Source organism: Pseudophryne corroboree, chromosome 2 (genome assembly GCF_028390025.1).
Source record: "Pseudophryne corroboree isolate aPseCor3 chromosome 2, aPseCor3.hap2, whole genome shotgun sequence".
NCBI lineage: Eukaryota > Metazoa > Chordata > Amphibia > Anura > Myobatrachidae > Pseudophryne > Pseudophryne corroboree.
In genome coordinates, this window is record NC_086445.1 from 905,846,546 (window position 1) to 905,865,025 (window position 18,480).

General features: G+C 45.5%; 2 protein-coding genes across 3 annotated transcripts in view; one reads left to right on the forward strand and one right to left on the reverse strand.

The window, feature by feature from the left end:
• Positions 1-2,988, forward strand: part of NAGPA (N-acetylglucosamine-1-phosphodiester alpha-N-acetylglucosaminidase) — a 75,780-nt gene extending 72,792 nt beyond the window's left edge. For both annotated transcript variants that reach the window (XM_063956071.1, XM_063956070.1), the window contains exon 11: positions 327-2,988. In XM_063956071.1, the coding sequence (XP_063812141.1) occupies positions 327-561 (235 nt within the window). In that variant the 3' untranslated portion in view covers positions 562-2,988. The remainder of the gene's footprint in view (positions 1-326) is intronic.
• Positions 2,989-15,668: 12,680 nt separating this feature from the next.
• On the reverse strand, positions 15,669-17,453 carry LOC134986561 (uncharacterized). The gene is made up of 3 exons (XM_063950457.1): positions 17,299-17,453; positions 17,011-17,223; positions 15,669-16,396 (listed from the first exon to the last, which is right to left on the reverse strand). The coding sequence occupies exon 3, from the start codon at positions 16,383-16,385 to the stop codon at positions 15,717-15,719; it is 669 nt and encodes a 222-aa protein (XP_063806527.1). The 5' UTR covers positions 16,386-16,396; positions 17,011-17,223; positions 17,299-17,453; the 3' UTR covers positions 15,669-15,716.
• Positions 17,454-18,480: the final 1,027 nt, after the last annotated feature.

Below are 18,480 nucleotides of genomic sequence, written 5' to 3' on the forward strand. Positions count from 1 at the left end.
GTCAGTATGATTTTCCAGTATCTGGGATGCCGGCCGTCAGTATGCTGGTAGCGGGGTAAGTGCAAAGAGTCCCCTTGTGCCACGCTGCGGGCTCAGTGGCTCGCCACAGGTTCTATCCCCACTCTATAGGTGTCATGGACGCCCACAAGTGGGAAGCCCCTGTGTGCCGGGATTCTGGCTGTCGCTATTGTCAGTTTTTCGAGATTACGGCGTTAGTATCCTGACTGCCGGAATCCCGACAGCTGGCAAATTAACTGCATCCACCCAGAGTACATACTAATGTCTTGCATTTTAGAAATGATTGACACTATACTTGTTCTTTGCAGGACTTCCTGGGCAATATTAAGCTGCACTTTTGGGGCACTGCTTGTGATTAGTGCTGCATTTAATGTCAGGCAGATGTGGTCTTGCAGAAAGAGACGACCAGACTGGAAATATTCATACCAGCAGCTACAACCAATGAATGGGAATGTGGATGTCCCAGACATGTATGAGTCCTGCAACTTCTGTGAGCCAGATGATGATGATGTGGGAGTGACGCATGTTGAAGCTGGAAGCTGAATGTCATTGTAAGCACAGAGAGGACTCCTCCCTTTCTGCTTGTGTGCACTGCACTATGCAGCAACCAAGTGCCTTAAGCTCACTCTGGGACCAGGACTTAAAACTTGAAGACCATGAATACGTACAGTATCAGGCCGCTGACGCTGAGCACAAGAAAACGCCTATACTTAAACTTTCTGCTTAATTTATACAGTTTTATTATATGGACTATGCTACACGAACACTGGATGTCTCCTGCTTGTTTTCTCTTTATCCTCTGCACAAGTGCCAAATATGTTTGTGTTTTTTTCTCTTTGATGGAGTACATTGAGGATACACGTACTCCCACTTATTCTTCACAAACTGAATAATAAACTTTAGGGCTATGAAATATAAAAAGAAAGATCCATATTCAGCAACAACCAGCAGCAGGTATGATGTAGTAAAACGTGAACTTCATATCTGCACTTGGATACAACTGTTCTGTGTTAGTACGGTTTAGTAAGACAGTGATATGTGCCAGATGGGCATTGTCTTTTATGCAAACAGCGTCCTTTTTCTGGATTGTTTTTTCCAAGATGAATCATTATTTCCTCCTGATACCTCCATAGGTCTAACATGACTAGTGTTCCAGCCAGAGAGACAAATGCACTTATACAGCCACTGGCAATCTTTCATTAGAAGTTGATTATTTTGTCTGCAACAGGAGGTTATAACTTTTGCACTAATAAAAGTACAGTGTTCCGTCATTATGCATCCTGTTATTAAACACGGGCCAAGTGAAATGAGATGACATTATACCAAAGGTAGTGATATAGGTAGACATTCGGCTGTATGCCTAAAGCTTTGATAAATACCCCCCTTAATACTTTTTCTCTTGGAATCTTGCTAATCAGTTAGTCTTTTATCAGTAATCTAGTGTTGAATCTGAGCCATGATGTTATAACAAAGGGCCTGATTTTTAGTTGGGAATAATGTAGGAATGAGCAAGTAACTGTGCACTTGGACACACCATGTTGCACTGCAAGGGGTGCAAATACATACTTTTTGCATGTGGGGTAAATACCGGCTGCTTCTGCCTGTAGCACACAAATGCTGAACAGATTTATTTTTATACTGCAATCTAGAAATCCGTTTAGACGCATCACTCTTAACTCTGATGGCCCCATACATCGCTGGCCACAATGCCTCGATTCCATGTGGCCATCGATGTTCGCCAGACCGTCGGGGGAGCAGGGAAATTAACAAAAATGCCAGATTACCCCGACCACGACCAAAATATGCTTGGGATTTTTAAAGCGTCTAATATTCCCGAACCGCCAACCCGGCCATCGGGGGATCTGGGCATTGCCACAATATATCCCAGATGTATGGGGGCCATTAATCTCTCTGCACATTATAAATCTGACCCATCTGCAGTGCAGCATGGTTTTACCACAGTATACTTTCTTATAACCCTTTAAGATTAAAAAGCCTGGTCGCACCCCCGGTTTTGTAAATGGATGTGACCCACTGAGCCTTACCTGGGTCCTTTTCATGAAGAGAAAGAAGGATTTGAGTAAGCCTACAACAACGGAAGATCTGTGGTTAGTTCTCCAAGATGTTTGGAAGAACCTTCCTGCCAAGTTCCTTCAAAAACTGTGTGCAATTGTACCTAGAAAAATTGAGGTTGTTTTGAAGGTATACGGTGGTCACAGCAAATATTTATTTGATTTAGATTTCTCCTCTGTTCATTAACTTTGCATAATGTTAATTGATAAAAATATACTATTAACACTTCTATTTTTGAATGCATTCTTACTTTGCAGCATTTTTCCACACCTGCCTAAAACTTTTGCACAGTACTGTATGTACAAAGTAGAGCCAGCCAATGGTGGATATCATGATGCAGGATAATATGGTACAAGAACATTTCCACCTATTGAATTACGTTTGTACAAATAACATGCATGACGGTACTCTATGGTGGCGTTATAATTGGGCTTGGTGTCACAGGTGCTTCTAGTATAATATAGTTCATACAACTCATTTGAGCACTACCCATATTTGATCCAAGTCGTAAAAAATATAATCTGGGTATTTCATAGTCTATATCATTTCATAACTTGAACTTTTTATATAACAGATATTCCATTACGAATGTAGTCTCACTTATTTCACAGCTCAATTTTGTACTTTTAAGAGAAGCAGAATTGTGGCAAATACTCTCATTACTCGAAAATGCCAAAAGGAAATCTGCATTTTCAGCCTTTTGTATGAGGATTAGGCACCAAGATCTGCTGAAAATCCACGTGACATTAACTGGTTGCGTCTTTTTGGTAAACCATCTTATTTTTATGGAGAACTGAAGTTTTTGGGAACTTTTATAAATTGCCTGGTCCACACTGAAAGACACCCTGAACTGTATTGTGTTATCTAACTTTAAAACTGAGCCAATAAAGAGAATATTAAGAGAAGTGTCCTTGTTATGCTGTGTTCTTATGCTATGTTACTGGTGAATAGATCCTTTTCCAGCTGGAAGATGCAATGTTGCGCCTCGGAGGGCAAATGAAAAGATACGGACAGATTTATAGTTGGGAGGAGGCTGGGGAAGGGATATCCTAGCTCAACTGTTAATCGCAGTTTAAATATAAATATGCCCATTATATGTGTGCTACATGGAAAAGTGAGCAGTATTTTCCCTTCAGGTAAAGAATAAATTGTATTTACAGCCCTTGTATCAGAATGTGATGCAGATGTCCATCCTTTATTTGGATTTGATCCTAACTCTACTGGAAAAATTCAGTAGTTTCATTGGGCGCTTATCAGAGCAATTCAATTGTTGCTCCAATCTGGTGCCCATTACCTTTGACAAGCCCAAAAGCACCAGATTCAAAGCGGCTAAACCCGCCTAATGTCCTTGCCGCCAGGGCCGGATTAACAATGGGGCGGGTGGAGCTGCAGCTCCAGGCCTCCCCATGAAAATAGGCCCACAGCACCAAGGAGGATCCGCTGGAGACAGGAAAAAATATTTTTCCTGGCAGCGGCCGTCCGAGGCTCCGCTCTGCCCATTCAAACCCCACCTCAACAACCTCCACATCCCAGACATACATTGAAAGGGCAGCGCGGGCACAGTGGAAGGCTTCACAAGCCTTCCCTGTGCCACATAGTGTGCCTCCCCTTCTCTGCGCCATGTGACATCTCAACGCATGACGTCACTTAGGCGCTCTGCACGGGTGCCGCTGATAACTATGCATGCATGCAGTGGACTGAAGACAGGAGGAGAGCCGCCAGTGCATACTCCTGACTGCCGGTTGCTGTATCCTGGCAACACTTGACCTTCCTGTTAGCGTCGAGAAGACCCGTGGACGGTGTAAGCCTGGAGGAGGAGCCGAGTCAGAGGAACAGAAAAGAGAAAAGGTAAGTACAGGGTAAACTTCAGGGTGCATTAACTGTACAAAGCGGGAGGAACACCATAATAGACACAGAGAGGGGATCAATAATGGATACAGGGGGGTGCATAATGGACGGGAACCATAATGGACACAGAGGAGGACACATATTAATGGAACCATGGGGTGGGGGGGGCGGCACATAATAATGGACACAGAAGGGGGGTGGCACATAATAATGGACAGAGGAGGAACAAATAACAATGAGCATAGGAGGGGACGACATAATAATTGACACGGGGGCATAATAATGGACAGATGGGGACACATAAAGTGGATACAGGGGGACGACATAATGATGGACATGAGGGGGACATACTGCAAAATATTGTTGGTATATATATCTGCCTATTGATAAAATTGATAGGACGCTTCTCTTTGTACAAATAAAATAATATTTATTGTCCTAAACACATATAAAACCTATACAAAAGCCACAGACATATACAAATACACAAATAGCAAGCCCTTTTTAACTAAATTAGCTTATTCATATAGGGTGTAAATGGTTTCACCCATTGTAGGAAAAATATATCAACAGTTCATACAAAAAATCCACTTATATATATTGCAGATGAATAATATAGAATAAGTTACCATACCACGTTTATTTCATTAGTAGGAGACTCTTAGATGGAAATCGTGTCTTAAAGTTTGCATGTTCAGGTACCGGCCAGCCACACCGGCACCCAACATGCTTTTGGATTGTTGTCCCACCGAGCAAATTGGTACTGTAGGTTAATGAGCCGGAGAGGATGAAGATATCCCCACAGATACGTATCTGTTGGAGATCACTAATTCTACTTAAGCTTCCCAAGCGTTACCAAACCTGCTTGAAGTGGGGCACCACTACGGCCGGAGGTTTGTGCAAGACAACAATACGCTGGGGATATCCTCATCCTGCACTATCCGGCTCATTAACCGATATCTCGGCGGGGCAACAATCCACAAGCGTGTCGGGTGCCGGTGTGGCTGACCGGTACCTGAACATGCAAACTTTAAGACACGATTTCCATCTAAGAGTCTCCTACTAATGAACTAAATGTGGTATGGTAACTTATCTTATATTATTCATCTGCAATATATATATAAGTGGATTTTTTGTATGAACTGTTATTATAATATATTTTTCCTACAACGGGTGAACCCATTTACAACCTATATGAATAAGCTAATTTAGTTAAAAAGGGCTTGCTATTTGTGTATTTGTATATGTCTGTGGATTTTGTATAGGTTTTATATGTGTTTAGGACAATAAATATTATTTTATTTGTACAAAGAGAAGCGTCCTATCAATTTTGTCAATAGGCAGGTATATACCAACAATATTTTGCACAGTTTTTTCTTATTTTTATTGGGGATAATGTACAATGCAGTACATAGAGATGAAGGGGCAGCACAATACAGAGCATACAAATGAGGGGGTAGCACAATGCAGAACATGCAGATGGGGTCGGAAGCACAATATAGAACACACACATGAGGGGGCAGCACATCACAGGAGACACAGATGAGGGCGCAGCACAATACGGAACATACGGATGAGGGCGCAGCACAATACAGAACACACAGATGAGTGCAGCACAATACAGAACACACATGAGAGGGCAGCACAATACATAACATACAGATGAGGACGGCAGCACAATACAGAACATACAGATTAGGGGGCAGCACAAAACAACACACAGACAAGGGGGCAGCACAATACAGAACACACAGACGAGGGGGCAGCACAATACAGAACACACAGATGAAAGGGCAGCACAATACAGAACATACAGATTAGGGGGCAGCACAATACAACACACAGACGAGGGGGCAGCACAATACAGAACACACAGACGAGGGGGCAGCACAATACAGAACACAGACAAGGGGGCAGCACAATACAGAACACAGACGAGGGGGCAGCACAATATAGAACACACAGACGAGAGGGCAGCACAATACAGAACACACAGACGAGGGGGCAGCACAATACAGAACACACAGACGAGGGGGCAGCACAATATAGAACACAGACGAGGGGGCAGCACAATACAGAACACACAGATGAAAGGGCAGCACAATACAGAACATATAGATTAGGGGGCAGCACAAAAAAACACACAGACGAGGGGGCAGCACATTACAGAACACACAGACGAGGGGGCAGCACAATACAGAACACACAGACGAGGGGGCAGCACAATACAGAACACACAGACGAGGGGGCAGCACAATACAGAACACACAGACGAGGGGGCAGCACAATACAGAACACACAGACGAGGGGGCAGCACAATATAGAACACACAGATGAGGGGGCAGCACAATACAGAACACACCGATGAAAGGGCAGCACAATACAGAACATATAGATTAGGGGGCAGCACAAAACAACACAGAGACGAGGGGGCAGCACAATACAGAACACACAGACGAGGGGGCAGCACAATACAGAACACACAGACGAGGGGGCAGCACAATACAGAACATATAGATTAGGGGGCAGCACAAAACAACACAGACGAGGGGGCAGCACATTACAGAACACACAGACGAGGGGGCAGCACAATACAGAACATACAGATGAGAGGGCAGCACAATACAGAACATACAGATGAGAGGGCAGCACAATACAGAACACACAGACGAGGGGGCAGCACAATACAGAACACACAGACGAGGGGGCAGCACAATACAGAACACACAAATGAAAGGGCAGCTTAATACAGAACATATAGATTAGGGGGCAGCACAAAACAACACACAGACGAGGGGGCAGCACAAAACAGAACACACAGACGAGGGGGCAGCACAAAACAGAACACACAGACGAGGGGGCAGCACAATACAGAACACACAGATGAGGGGGCAGCACAATACAGAACATACAAATGAGAGGGCAGCACAATACAGAACACACAGATGAGAGGGCAGCACAATACAGAACACACAGACGAGGGGGCAGCACAATACAGAACATACAGATGAAAGGGCAGCACAATACAGAACATACAGATTAGGGGGCAGCACAATACAGAACACACAGACAAGGGGGCAGCACAATACAGAACACACAGACGAGGGGGCAGCACAATACAGAACACACAGACGAGGGGGCAGCACAATATAGAACACACAGATGAGGGGGCAGCACAATACAGAACACACCGATGAAAGGGCAGCACAATACAGAACATATAGATTAGGGGGCAGCACAAAACAACACAGAGACGAGGGGGCAGCACATTACAGAACACACAGACGAGGGGGCAGCACAATACAGAACACACAGACGAGGGGGCAGCACAATACAGAACACACAGACGAGGGGGCAGCACAATACAGAACATATAGATTAGGGGGCAGCACAAAACAACACAGAGGAGGGGGCAGCACATTACAGAACACACAGATGAAAGGGCAGCACAATACAGAACATACAGATTAGGGGGCAGCACAAAACAACACACAGACGAGGGGGCAGCACAATACAGAACACACATACGAGGGGGCAGCACAATACAGAACACACAGACGAGGGGGCAGCACAATACAGAACACACAGACGAGGGGGCAGCACAATACAGAACACACAGATGAAAGGGCAGCTTAATACAGAACATATAGATTAGGGGGCAGCACAAAACAACACACAGACGAGGGGGCAGCACAAAACAACACACAGACGAGGGGGCAGCACAAAACAGAACACACAGACGAGGGGGCAGCACAATACAGAACACACAGACGAGGGGGCAGCACAATACAGAACACACAGATGAGGGGGCAGCACAATACAGAACATACAAATGAGAGGGCAGCACAATACAGAACACACAGATGAGAGGGCAGCACAAAACAACATTCAGACGAGGGGGCAGCACAATACAGAACACACAGACGAGGGGGCAGCACAATACAGAACACACAGACGAGGGGGCAGCACAATACAGAACACACAGACGAGGGGGCAGCACAATATAGAACACACAGATGAGGGGGCAGCACAATACAGAACACACCGATGAAAGGGCAGCACAATACAGAACATATAGATTAGGGGGCAGCACAAAACAACACAGAGACGAGGGGGCAGCACATTACAGAACACACAGACGAGGGGGCAGCACAATACAGAACACACAGACGAGGGGGCAGCACAATACAGAACACACAGACGAGGGGGCAGCACAATACAGAACATATAGATTAGGGGGCAGCACAAAACAACACAGAGGAGGGGGCAGCACATTACAGAACACACAGATGAAAGGGCAGCACAATACAGAACATACAGATTAGGGGGCAGCACAAAACAACACACAGACGAGGGGGCAGCACAATACAGAACACACATACGAGGGGGCAGCACAATACAGAACACACAGACGAGGGGGCAGCACAATACAGAACACACAGACGAGGGGGCAGCACAATACAGAACACACAGATGAAAGGGCAGCTTAATACAGAACATATAGATTAGGGGGCAGCACAAAACAACACACAGACGAGGGGGCAGCACAAAACAACACACAGACGAGGGGGCAGCACAAAACAGAACACACAGACGAGGGGGCAGCACAATACAGAACACACAGACGAGGGAGCAGCACAATACAGAACACACAGATGAGGGGGCAGCACAATACAGAACATACAAATGAGAGGGCAGCACAATACAGAACACACAGATGAGAGGGCAGCACAAAACAACATTCAGACGAGGGGGCAGCACAATACAGAACACACAGACGAGGGGGCAGCACAATACAGAACACACAGACGAGGGGGCAGCACAATACAGAACATACAGATGAAAGGGCAGCACAATACAGAACATACAGATTAGGGGGCAGCACAATACAGAACACACAGACGAGGGGGCAGCACAATACAGAACACACAGACGAGGGGGCAGCACAATACAGAACACACAGACGAGGGGGCAGCACAATATAGAACACACAGATGAGGGGGCAGCACAATACAGTACACACCGATGAAAGGGCAGCACAATACAGAACATATAGATTAGGGGGCAGCACAAAACAACACAGAGACGAGGGGGCAGCACAATACAGAACACACAGACGAGGGGGCAGCACAATACAGAACACACAGACGAGGGGGCAGCACAATACAGAACATATAGATTAGGGGGCAGCACAAAACAACACAGACGAGGGGGCAGCACATTACAGAACACACAGATGAAAGGGCAGCACAATACAGAACATACAGATTAGGGGGCAGCACAAAACAACACACAGACGAGGGGGCAGCACAATACAGAACACACATACGAGGGGGCAGCACAATACAGAACACACAGACGAGGGGGCAGCACAATACAGAACACACAGACGAGGGGGCAGCACAATACAGAACACACAGATGAAAGGGCAGCTTAATACAGAACATATAGATTAGGGGGCAGCACAAAACAACACACAGACGAGGGGGCAGCACAAAACAGAACACACAGACGAGGGGGCAGCACAAAACAGGACACACAGACGAGGGGGCAGCACAATACAGAACACACAGACGAGGGGGCAGCACAATACAGAACACACAGATGAGGGGGCAGCACAATACAGAACATACAAATGAGAGGGCAGCACAATACAGAACACACAGATGAGAGGGCAGCACAAAACAACATTCGGACGAGGGGGCAGCACAATACAGAACACACAGACGAGGGGGCAGCACAATACAGAACACACAGACGAGGGGGCAGCACAATACAGAACATACAGATGAAAGGGCAGCACAATACAGAACATACAGATTAGGGGGCAGCACAATACAGAACATACAGACGAGGGGGCAGCACAATACAGAACACACAGACGAGGGGGCAGCACAATACATAACACACAGACGAGGGGGCAGCACAATACAAAACACACAGACGAGGGGGCAGCACAATACAGAACACACAGATGAAAGGGCAGCACAATACAGAACATACAGATTAGGGGGCAGCACAAAACAACACACAGACGAGGGGGCAGCACAATACAGAACACACATACGAGGGGGCAGCACAATACAGAACACACAGACGAGGGGGCAGCACAATACATAACACACAGACGAGGGGGCAGCACAATACAAAACACACAGATGAGAGGGCAGCACAATACAGAACACACAGATGAAAGGGCAGCACAATACAGAACATACAGATTAGGGGGCAGCACAAAACAACACACAGACGAGGGGGCAGCACAATACAGAACACACAGATGAGGGGGCAGCACAATATAGAACACACAGACGAGGGGGCTGCACAATACAGAATACACAGATGAAAGGGCAGCACAATACAGAACATATAGATTAGGGGGCAGCACAAAACAACACACAGACGAGGGGGCAGCACAAAACAGAACACACAGACGAGGGGGCAGCACAATACAGAACACACAGACGAGGGGGCAGCACAATACAGAACACACAGATGAGGGGGCAGCACAATACAGAACACACAGATGAAAGGGCAGCACAATACAGAACATATAGATTACGGGGCAGCACAAAACAACACAGAGACGAGGGGGCAGCACATTACAGAACACACAGACGAGGGGGCAGCACAATACAGAACACACAGATGAAAGGGCAGCACAATACAGAACATATAGATTAGGGGGCAGCACAAAACAACACAGAGACGAGGGGGCAGCACATTACAGAACACACAGACGAGGGGGCAGCACAATACAGAACATACAGATGAGAGGGCAGCACAATACAGAACATACAGATGAGAGGGCAGCACAATACAGAACATACAGATGAGAGGGCAGCACAAAACAACACACAGACGAGGGGGCAGCACAATACATAACACACAGACGAGGGGGCAGCACAATACATAACACACAGACGAGGGGGCAGCACAATACAGAACACACAGACGAGGGGGCAGCACAATACAGAACACACAGATGAGGTTGGGCGCACAATACCAAAAATACAGATGAAGAGGGAAGCTTAGTGCAACACATACAGATATGGGAGGAGGGGGGAGAACAATACAGAACATTCAGACGTAAAGGGGTCCAATCATATGTGAAAGGACGGAGGACACTTAAAGAAGAAAAAATAAAAGATGGAAAAAATAATCTAAATAGAATGTATATTATGATTGCAATAGTAATATTAGATTAAAGGCTATCTGTCCAAATATACAGTATAAGCCCCAAAAAGGTAAATGCGGCTGTAGTCAGTATAGTCAGTTATTATTACTTGACCCCATTTACCTACTCTATATTTAGATAAGGCTACTTATCTAAATATAGGTTAATACAGTTTATTTAGATAAGTAGCCTTTATACTAACATTATTTTTAGAATCATAATAGATATTCTATTTACCTGTGTGCTAATTTATATACTGTATTTGTGCCTCTTTTTTTTGATTGCTTTTTATGAACCACCCCCTTTAAAATGGAATACCACTGTGTCCCAGGCCAGTGTTGGATAACAACAACAGCTCAAACTAAGAAGCTTCTGCGTAATACATCCGTCAGGAGGAGGAATGAATAGCATAGAGTACACTGAGAGGTAGGCAAATGAATTTAAGAAATGAAAATATTATACAATTTTCTTTGGGGGTTTTATTTTTTTGTCAGATCTTGTAAAAGGATATTTGTGTGTGTGTTGTGTGGTCAGGGCATGATGGCGAGTGACGGGTATTTGTGTGGCTGTTGTGTGGTCAGGGCATGATGGTGACTGAGGGGTATATCAGTGTGTGTGTTGTGTGGTCAGGGCATGATGGTGACTGAGGGGTATATCAGTGTGTGTGTTGTGTGGTCAGGGCATGATGGTGACTGAGGGGTATATCAGTGTGTGTGTTGTGTGGTCAGGGCATGATGGTGACTGAGGGGTATATCAGTGTGTGTGTTGTGTGGTCAGGGCATGATGGTGACTGAGGGGTATATCAGTGTGTGTGTTGTGTGGTCAGGGCATGATGGCGAGTGACGGGTATTTGTGTGGCTGTTGTGTGGTCAGGGCATGATGGTGACTGAGGGGTATATCAGTGTGTGTGTTGTGTGGTCAGGGCATGATGGCGAGTGACGGGTATTTGTGTGGCTGTTGTGTGGTCAGGGCATGATGGTGACTGAGGGGTATATCAGTGTGTGTGTTGTGTGGTCAGGGCATGATGGCGAGTGACGGGTATTTGTGTGGCTGTTGTGTGGTCAGGGCATGATGGTGACTGAGGGGTATATCAGTGTGTGTGTTGTGTGGTCAGGGCATGATGGCAAGGAAGTGGTGGTGGCAGGAATTACAGATGGTTAAATAAACGAAGGTAGGCAAAACTAAGCCCATCATGTTGCTAGACATACCTCCTGTACAGATCATTCCCCAAAGCACTGGTTATGCCCTCCACATCATTAGTCGTCGTCGTCCCCCCACGTGGTGATAGTCACACCCCTTTTGATGGCACACAATAGGCCCTTCAAAAATTTCAGCTCCAGGCCAGTGTGGACCTTAATCTGGCACTGCTTGCCGCAACAAAAAAGTCAAGTTTGGGCGCTCAAACGGGACACTTTTCGCACATTTCTGCTAGCCACCTTGGGAGTCTGTGAGCAGAAATGCCAACAGCACTCGCACCGGAACAACAGAATAATTGAATAGCTACCGGCCGGCGCCATCTAGTGGCGGGTGCCCAAACAATTGAATCCCTCCCTAAATTAAGTTTAAGGGGTATATTCAATTAGTGACGAAAGCTGCCGTCTATCGAAAAGATGGCAGTTTTCGACTTTTTAAGGTCGAATAGTGATTCTACCTATTCAGTCCCATCAGCTTTTATTCGACAAGTCGTGGAATTCGACTTGTCGAATAGTACGTGAATCGTCGGTATAGCTGCCGATTCACGTACTTTTGAGTGAAACGGGGCCAAATTCGACAGGATATGGCCCCGTTTCCGACCATCTCAGTCCAACATAAAAAATGTCGGACTGAGATGTGGGACCCAGAAGAGGAGAGGGGATGGAGCCGCGGGGAGACGGGGGACAGCCGCGGGCAGACAGGGGAGATCAGTGCTACAGCACAGCGCTGCAGCAGGATGTCTCATAGCCGCTCCGCTCACGGCAGCGTCCACCCGGCTCCAGCAAGTGAGGTCACGCTTGCTGGAGCCGGGTGGACACTGCCGTGAGGTCTGGAGACTGTGAGACAACCTCCTGCAGCGCTGCTCTCCTCCGTCTGCCCGCGGCTGTCCCTGCTGGTCTCCCCGCGGCACCCTCCTTCCTCTCCTCCTCTGGATCCCTCATCTCAATTCGACTTTTTTTTTTTTTTTTTATTTGTTTATTGGTAAAGAGAAAAATACAAGTGTAACACATACATTGCACACGACAACTGTATAGCGGCAATATCAAATCTCAGGTTGTATAGGAATGTATAACATTATTTCCACACAAGAGCAATCACGTACATTAGTAAAGGAAGTGATGATAACAGTAGGTTACGGATATTGCTAAATACATTGCAAGGATCTGTCGTCTCTCGGTGTCATGCCATTAACAGTGTGTATATGTTAGTCTAAGATAGTGTTCCTGAAAACAGTAAAGTTGGGGTTAGAAGGGTGGTGATCCCCTCGTAAGCGTTTCTATATTGTACCATGTAGTATATTTAACTACTTTTCGCATGCTATCACGAATTGGTTGTGGCAAGGTTATCACATAGGGTAGCCATATTGTAAAAAACTTGGAAGAGTTGGATTCCGCTCTAAGGGGTAAATTTACTAAGCTCCCGATTTTGACCGAGATGCCGTTTTTTCATCAAAGTGTCATCTCGGTAATTTACTAAACACTAATCACGGCAGAGATGAGGGCATTCGTAATTTTTTGCAAGTCCAAGTATAAAATTACGAATGAATACACCATCGGTCAAATTACGCCTGTTTAGATATGAATCTCGGTCATTTACTAACCATTCGTAATTGTAATTGCTGCCGTGAAAATGCATTCGCGGCCGCGAAAAATTACACATCGTAATTTTTTCCTAAAAAAAAACGCGCCAGCATTTGAAAAGCGTGTTTACATGTGTACTCAATTATCCATTACTCACACCTGAATGTTTGGCCCTATAAAAGTGTTCCAGGCACATTTTGAACTTCTCTCACTCTGAAATGGCGGCTGTGGTGTGTGCCAATGATTTTTGGTTTGCTGTGGGATACCTTAGACTGCTCCATGAGGCTTCCAGGAATCAGGCCCAGGTAAGTGAACATGGTCAACAGGTTGTCCAGGTACCGCGGAGGCTGCGCCAGCCTCGTTTTTTTAGAGGGCGTTTAAACTTAAATGCATTGTCCGATGATAGGGTCATACAGATGTTCCGCCTAAATAGAACCAACATTTTCCACCTGTATGACCTTGTCAAACTGGGCATAGACCCTGAGACAGCACGCTCTCGCTCTGTCTCAGGCCTACACAAACTCCTGGCTGTGTTACACTTTATGGCTACTGGGAGCTTCCAGGCTGTGGCAGGCGACGTCATTGGTATCTCACAGCCCACCTTTTCCAGATATTTGATTCAGGTGAGTCTAAAAATACATAGGCGGTTATGTCTAAGTGTTGCTTCTGTAAGTACAAACAACACAGTATTGTAGAGAATACCTAACATGACACTCACCTTAGCTTGTTTAATGTCCACTCAGGTTTTGGATGTGTTGGAGCCACACATTAATGCCTCAATCTGCTTCCCTACCGAGGAGTCGGAGTGGAGTGCTGTCAGGGTAGCTTTCTATGAGCTTGCTGGCATGCCCAATGTGCTGGGGGCCATAGATTGCACACACGTTCAGCTGAGATCACCTAAGGGCCGCCAATATATATATACTAATAGGCATCTGGCACAATCAACTAATGTCCAGGTGGTCTGTGATGCAAACATAAAAATTATGAGTGTTGTTGCAGGTTACCCTGGTGGCTGCCATGACTCCTTCATCCTCAGTCAGTCATCGCTCTTCGATAAATTTGAGGACGGACAAATGCCTGATGGCTGGCTGTTGGGTATGTTTAAAATGTTTTGTGTGTATGTCTTTTAACCACAAACTCGAGTTTTGATTAGGTGAAAGAATAATCTAACATATGTACTAATGTTGACTATATCTGTTTTTCAGGTGATGGGGGTTACGGCTGCTACTCTTGGCTCCTTACTCCATTGTCCCAACCTGATTCTCCTGCTGAACACAGTTACAATCATGCACATAAGGCTACGCGGAATGTGATAGAAAGATGTTTTGGTGTGCTGAAGTCACGGTTTCGGTGTCTGGATAAATCTGCAGGCCTTTTGTTGTATAGTCCCTCAAAGGTGACTAGAATTGTGTTCTGCTGCTGTTTTCTCCATAATCTGTGTTTAACCCAACATCTGGCACATGATGAGGGAGAAAGCAGTCAGCAAGCAGAGGAGTTAGACCCATCTGGTGACAGTGTGAGTACATATGTAGGGAGGCAGGTACGGCAAGAAGTGATCCTGCGCTATTTTTCAGGTCAGTTTTAGTAGGCTGTAATTATCCTTGACTAAACACTTTGCACTACTTTCTATTGTGTGTTTTGTTACTTACTGTTTGTTGTTTATAGTGGTGTGTACATTGTACTTAGTTTATGCTAAAAATACATTTTCAGTCATTACCCATGAAAAACATACATACATACAGAGCAGCTTCGACAATGTTTGAGACGGACACAGGAAGTTGTGTGTTTGTCAAATACAAATTTTTATTTAGCAAATCACATTGGGGTTATTTTTTCCGCTTGTGTGTGCTGGGTGCTGTGCTTTGTGCTGGCTCACTGGCACGTGCTCTGGAGGAACGCCGAACAGGGGAGGTTACTGGCGTTTGGATAGGGGTCGTGGTCCCCGAGCTGGAGGTTACTTGGTGAGCTCCCATCAATGTAATATTGCTGCCCAAATTATTAATGCTTGCTATCAGTTGAGTGTTGGTTGCAGTGTGGCTGGCTACAATCCGGGATAACGACTCATTCACAACCTGGTTGTGCTGAATGAGCTGAACGAGTGCCTGCTGATGGCGCTGTTGCTCATCTATGATGCGCGTTAAATGAGCAAGCATTTGGCTGTTGTCAGCCCTTATTTGCTCCATTGAGGTTGCCATTCGCCCTACTTGTACAATCAGTCTGCCCGAGTTGCGACTAATGCGCGGTAGATGATGGGGCAGACTGGCAAGGTGTTGTGTATGTGCGGTCAGGCTGGCATTGCTTTGGGCCTGTTGGCTTGTCCAACTGGCCCAAAAGTCATCTGGTATTTGGGTTGGGGGCGGAGCTTGTGCCAGTTGTGGACTGATGGAGGCTTGGGGGATATCCTGCAGCTGTATTGGCTGGCTTGGGTCAACAGGTGTAAGTTGCAGTGTGATGGTTGCCTGTTGGTCTTGTCCCTGCTGGTCCACGTCGGCCATCAAGCTGGGCTCTGTATGGGGTGGCCAACATGCAATGTTTATTTGTCAATTTGTTTAAAGGCTACTTCTACACATTACTACATTCATAATACTCCTTTTGTATAGTTTTTGGCGTTGATTTTCAAAACTTATAATGTTTTTTTTGTTCAAAAACATATATACCAACACAGGCGGCCACATAGACAGATTTGCATAATCCTCACCTAACTACCTCCCCTCCACAGCATTACAGTGTTATATCACCTCCCCTGACCACGATATAGACTACTTACCTGGATAGTCCAGAGGAGCGGAGCAAGTAAGCCATCTACATACTGGACAGGGGAGATGTGTGAACACTATAATGTTGTGGATGCTGTTTTTGTTTTGGTATTTTATTGGTATTTTATTTTAATGTGCACGTGTGTGGCCAAAATTTAAACAAATGTCTGTTATTTATAAAAAATGATGTTGGCGAGATCATCCACTAAGACCTTTAAAAAAAATTTTTTTTCACCTTTAGCAATTGAAGACGTAACATCACATTGCTTGTTCTGGAAAACATGTAATCTCAAAACCAACTAACAACATATTAACTGTACTGTGTATATTATTGCCTATGTGTTTAATTTCTGTTTTTACTCACCAGATAACTGAGGTGATCGGGGCTCATCACTCTGCGAACTCGCCAATAGTGCCAGTGGTGGCTGGGGTGACACTGCCGAAATGCGTCGCCTGGGTGGGGATGATGGAGCCGCAGATTCCGTGCCAAGACGCCGTGTCTTACTTGGCCTCCTGGGTAAGTGGCCCAAGCCCTGTGATGGGCGCCTTACAGGAGGTCGGCTTCCAGAAGCAGAACCTATGTGAAAATATAAACATTAATATTTTGTACTTCTATGTGTTTTCAGAATATGTGACTACAGTGAAGTCTTACCTGCAATCCCAGCCTCATCCTGACTTGTCTGAGGCCTGTCTGGCCGGCTGGTCTGTGGGACTGTTGAAAAAGTGGACCAAACATTATTACCATGCTTTGTGTAAAAATAACCACTGCAAAGCCTTAGTGTACTGTAACCATCTATTAGGTATTGGATAAACAAATAATTTCTGATAAAGAGCTTCAAGCTTCATTATTTTGTGTTGTATATCCAAATGTACATGATGTTGCACACAATAAATCTGTTACATTTGAGAATTATGCCTCAGATATTGCAGAGATTGACTACTTGCAAATGTTTTAAAAATGTAATGTTGAAATAATTGCACCGTTTTACAGAAGTAAATAAATCAAAAAATCATTTTTAAATAAGCATACAACACAGATGTCCAAGCAATATCGCCAAAAAAAATTTTTCTAAAAAAAAAAACAACAGCAGCCATTGCACATGTTTTTGCGCAATATTAAATTTACCAAACAGCCAATGCAAGGTGAAAAAAGCAAATTCTAAACACAAACACACCTTAAGGGTGCATAGGCCTGCAATATGTGAAACACAATTTATGCATCCTTTACCCTTTAAAAATGACATTTACAACATTTAGAGGACTTTTAAATAAAAATATAACAAATCAAACTTACCATCCTGCGTGGGTCGGTCCGAATCCCGGACATGAGTAGCAGACACCACTTCTGCAGGAATCAATGCCCGCACAGGCTCCTCCCAGTCCCGATAGGTGGCCCGGAAAGGGGGGCCACCTCCGGTTTTTCGTGCAGATTTGGCCTCTTTGGCCATCTTGGCCTTGACACGCCGCTTTATATCATAAAACCTCTTGCGGCACGTGTCCTCAGTCCGCCTCACCACACCCTCACTATTCACGGCAAGTATTACTTGCCCCCACAGGACAGACTTCCTGCGGGAGGACACCTTGCCAGCATCCTGACCAAACAATTGGCGATGGTGCTTCATCAGCTCACGCACCAAAGCCATGTTTTCAGCATAGCTGAACTTAATATTCCTGCCAGTCTTGGTAGTGGTGCGTGGCTGCGGAGCCACAACACCATCACTATCACTGGAAAATACAGCAACAGGCACCCCCTCCTCCTCCTCCTCACTAACCTCCTCCCTCTCACTACCCCCCTCCACCTCACTAACAGCCTCCACCTCACTACCAGCCTCCA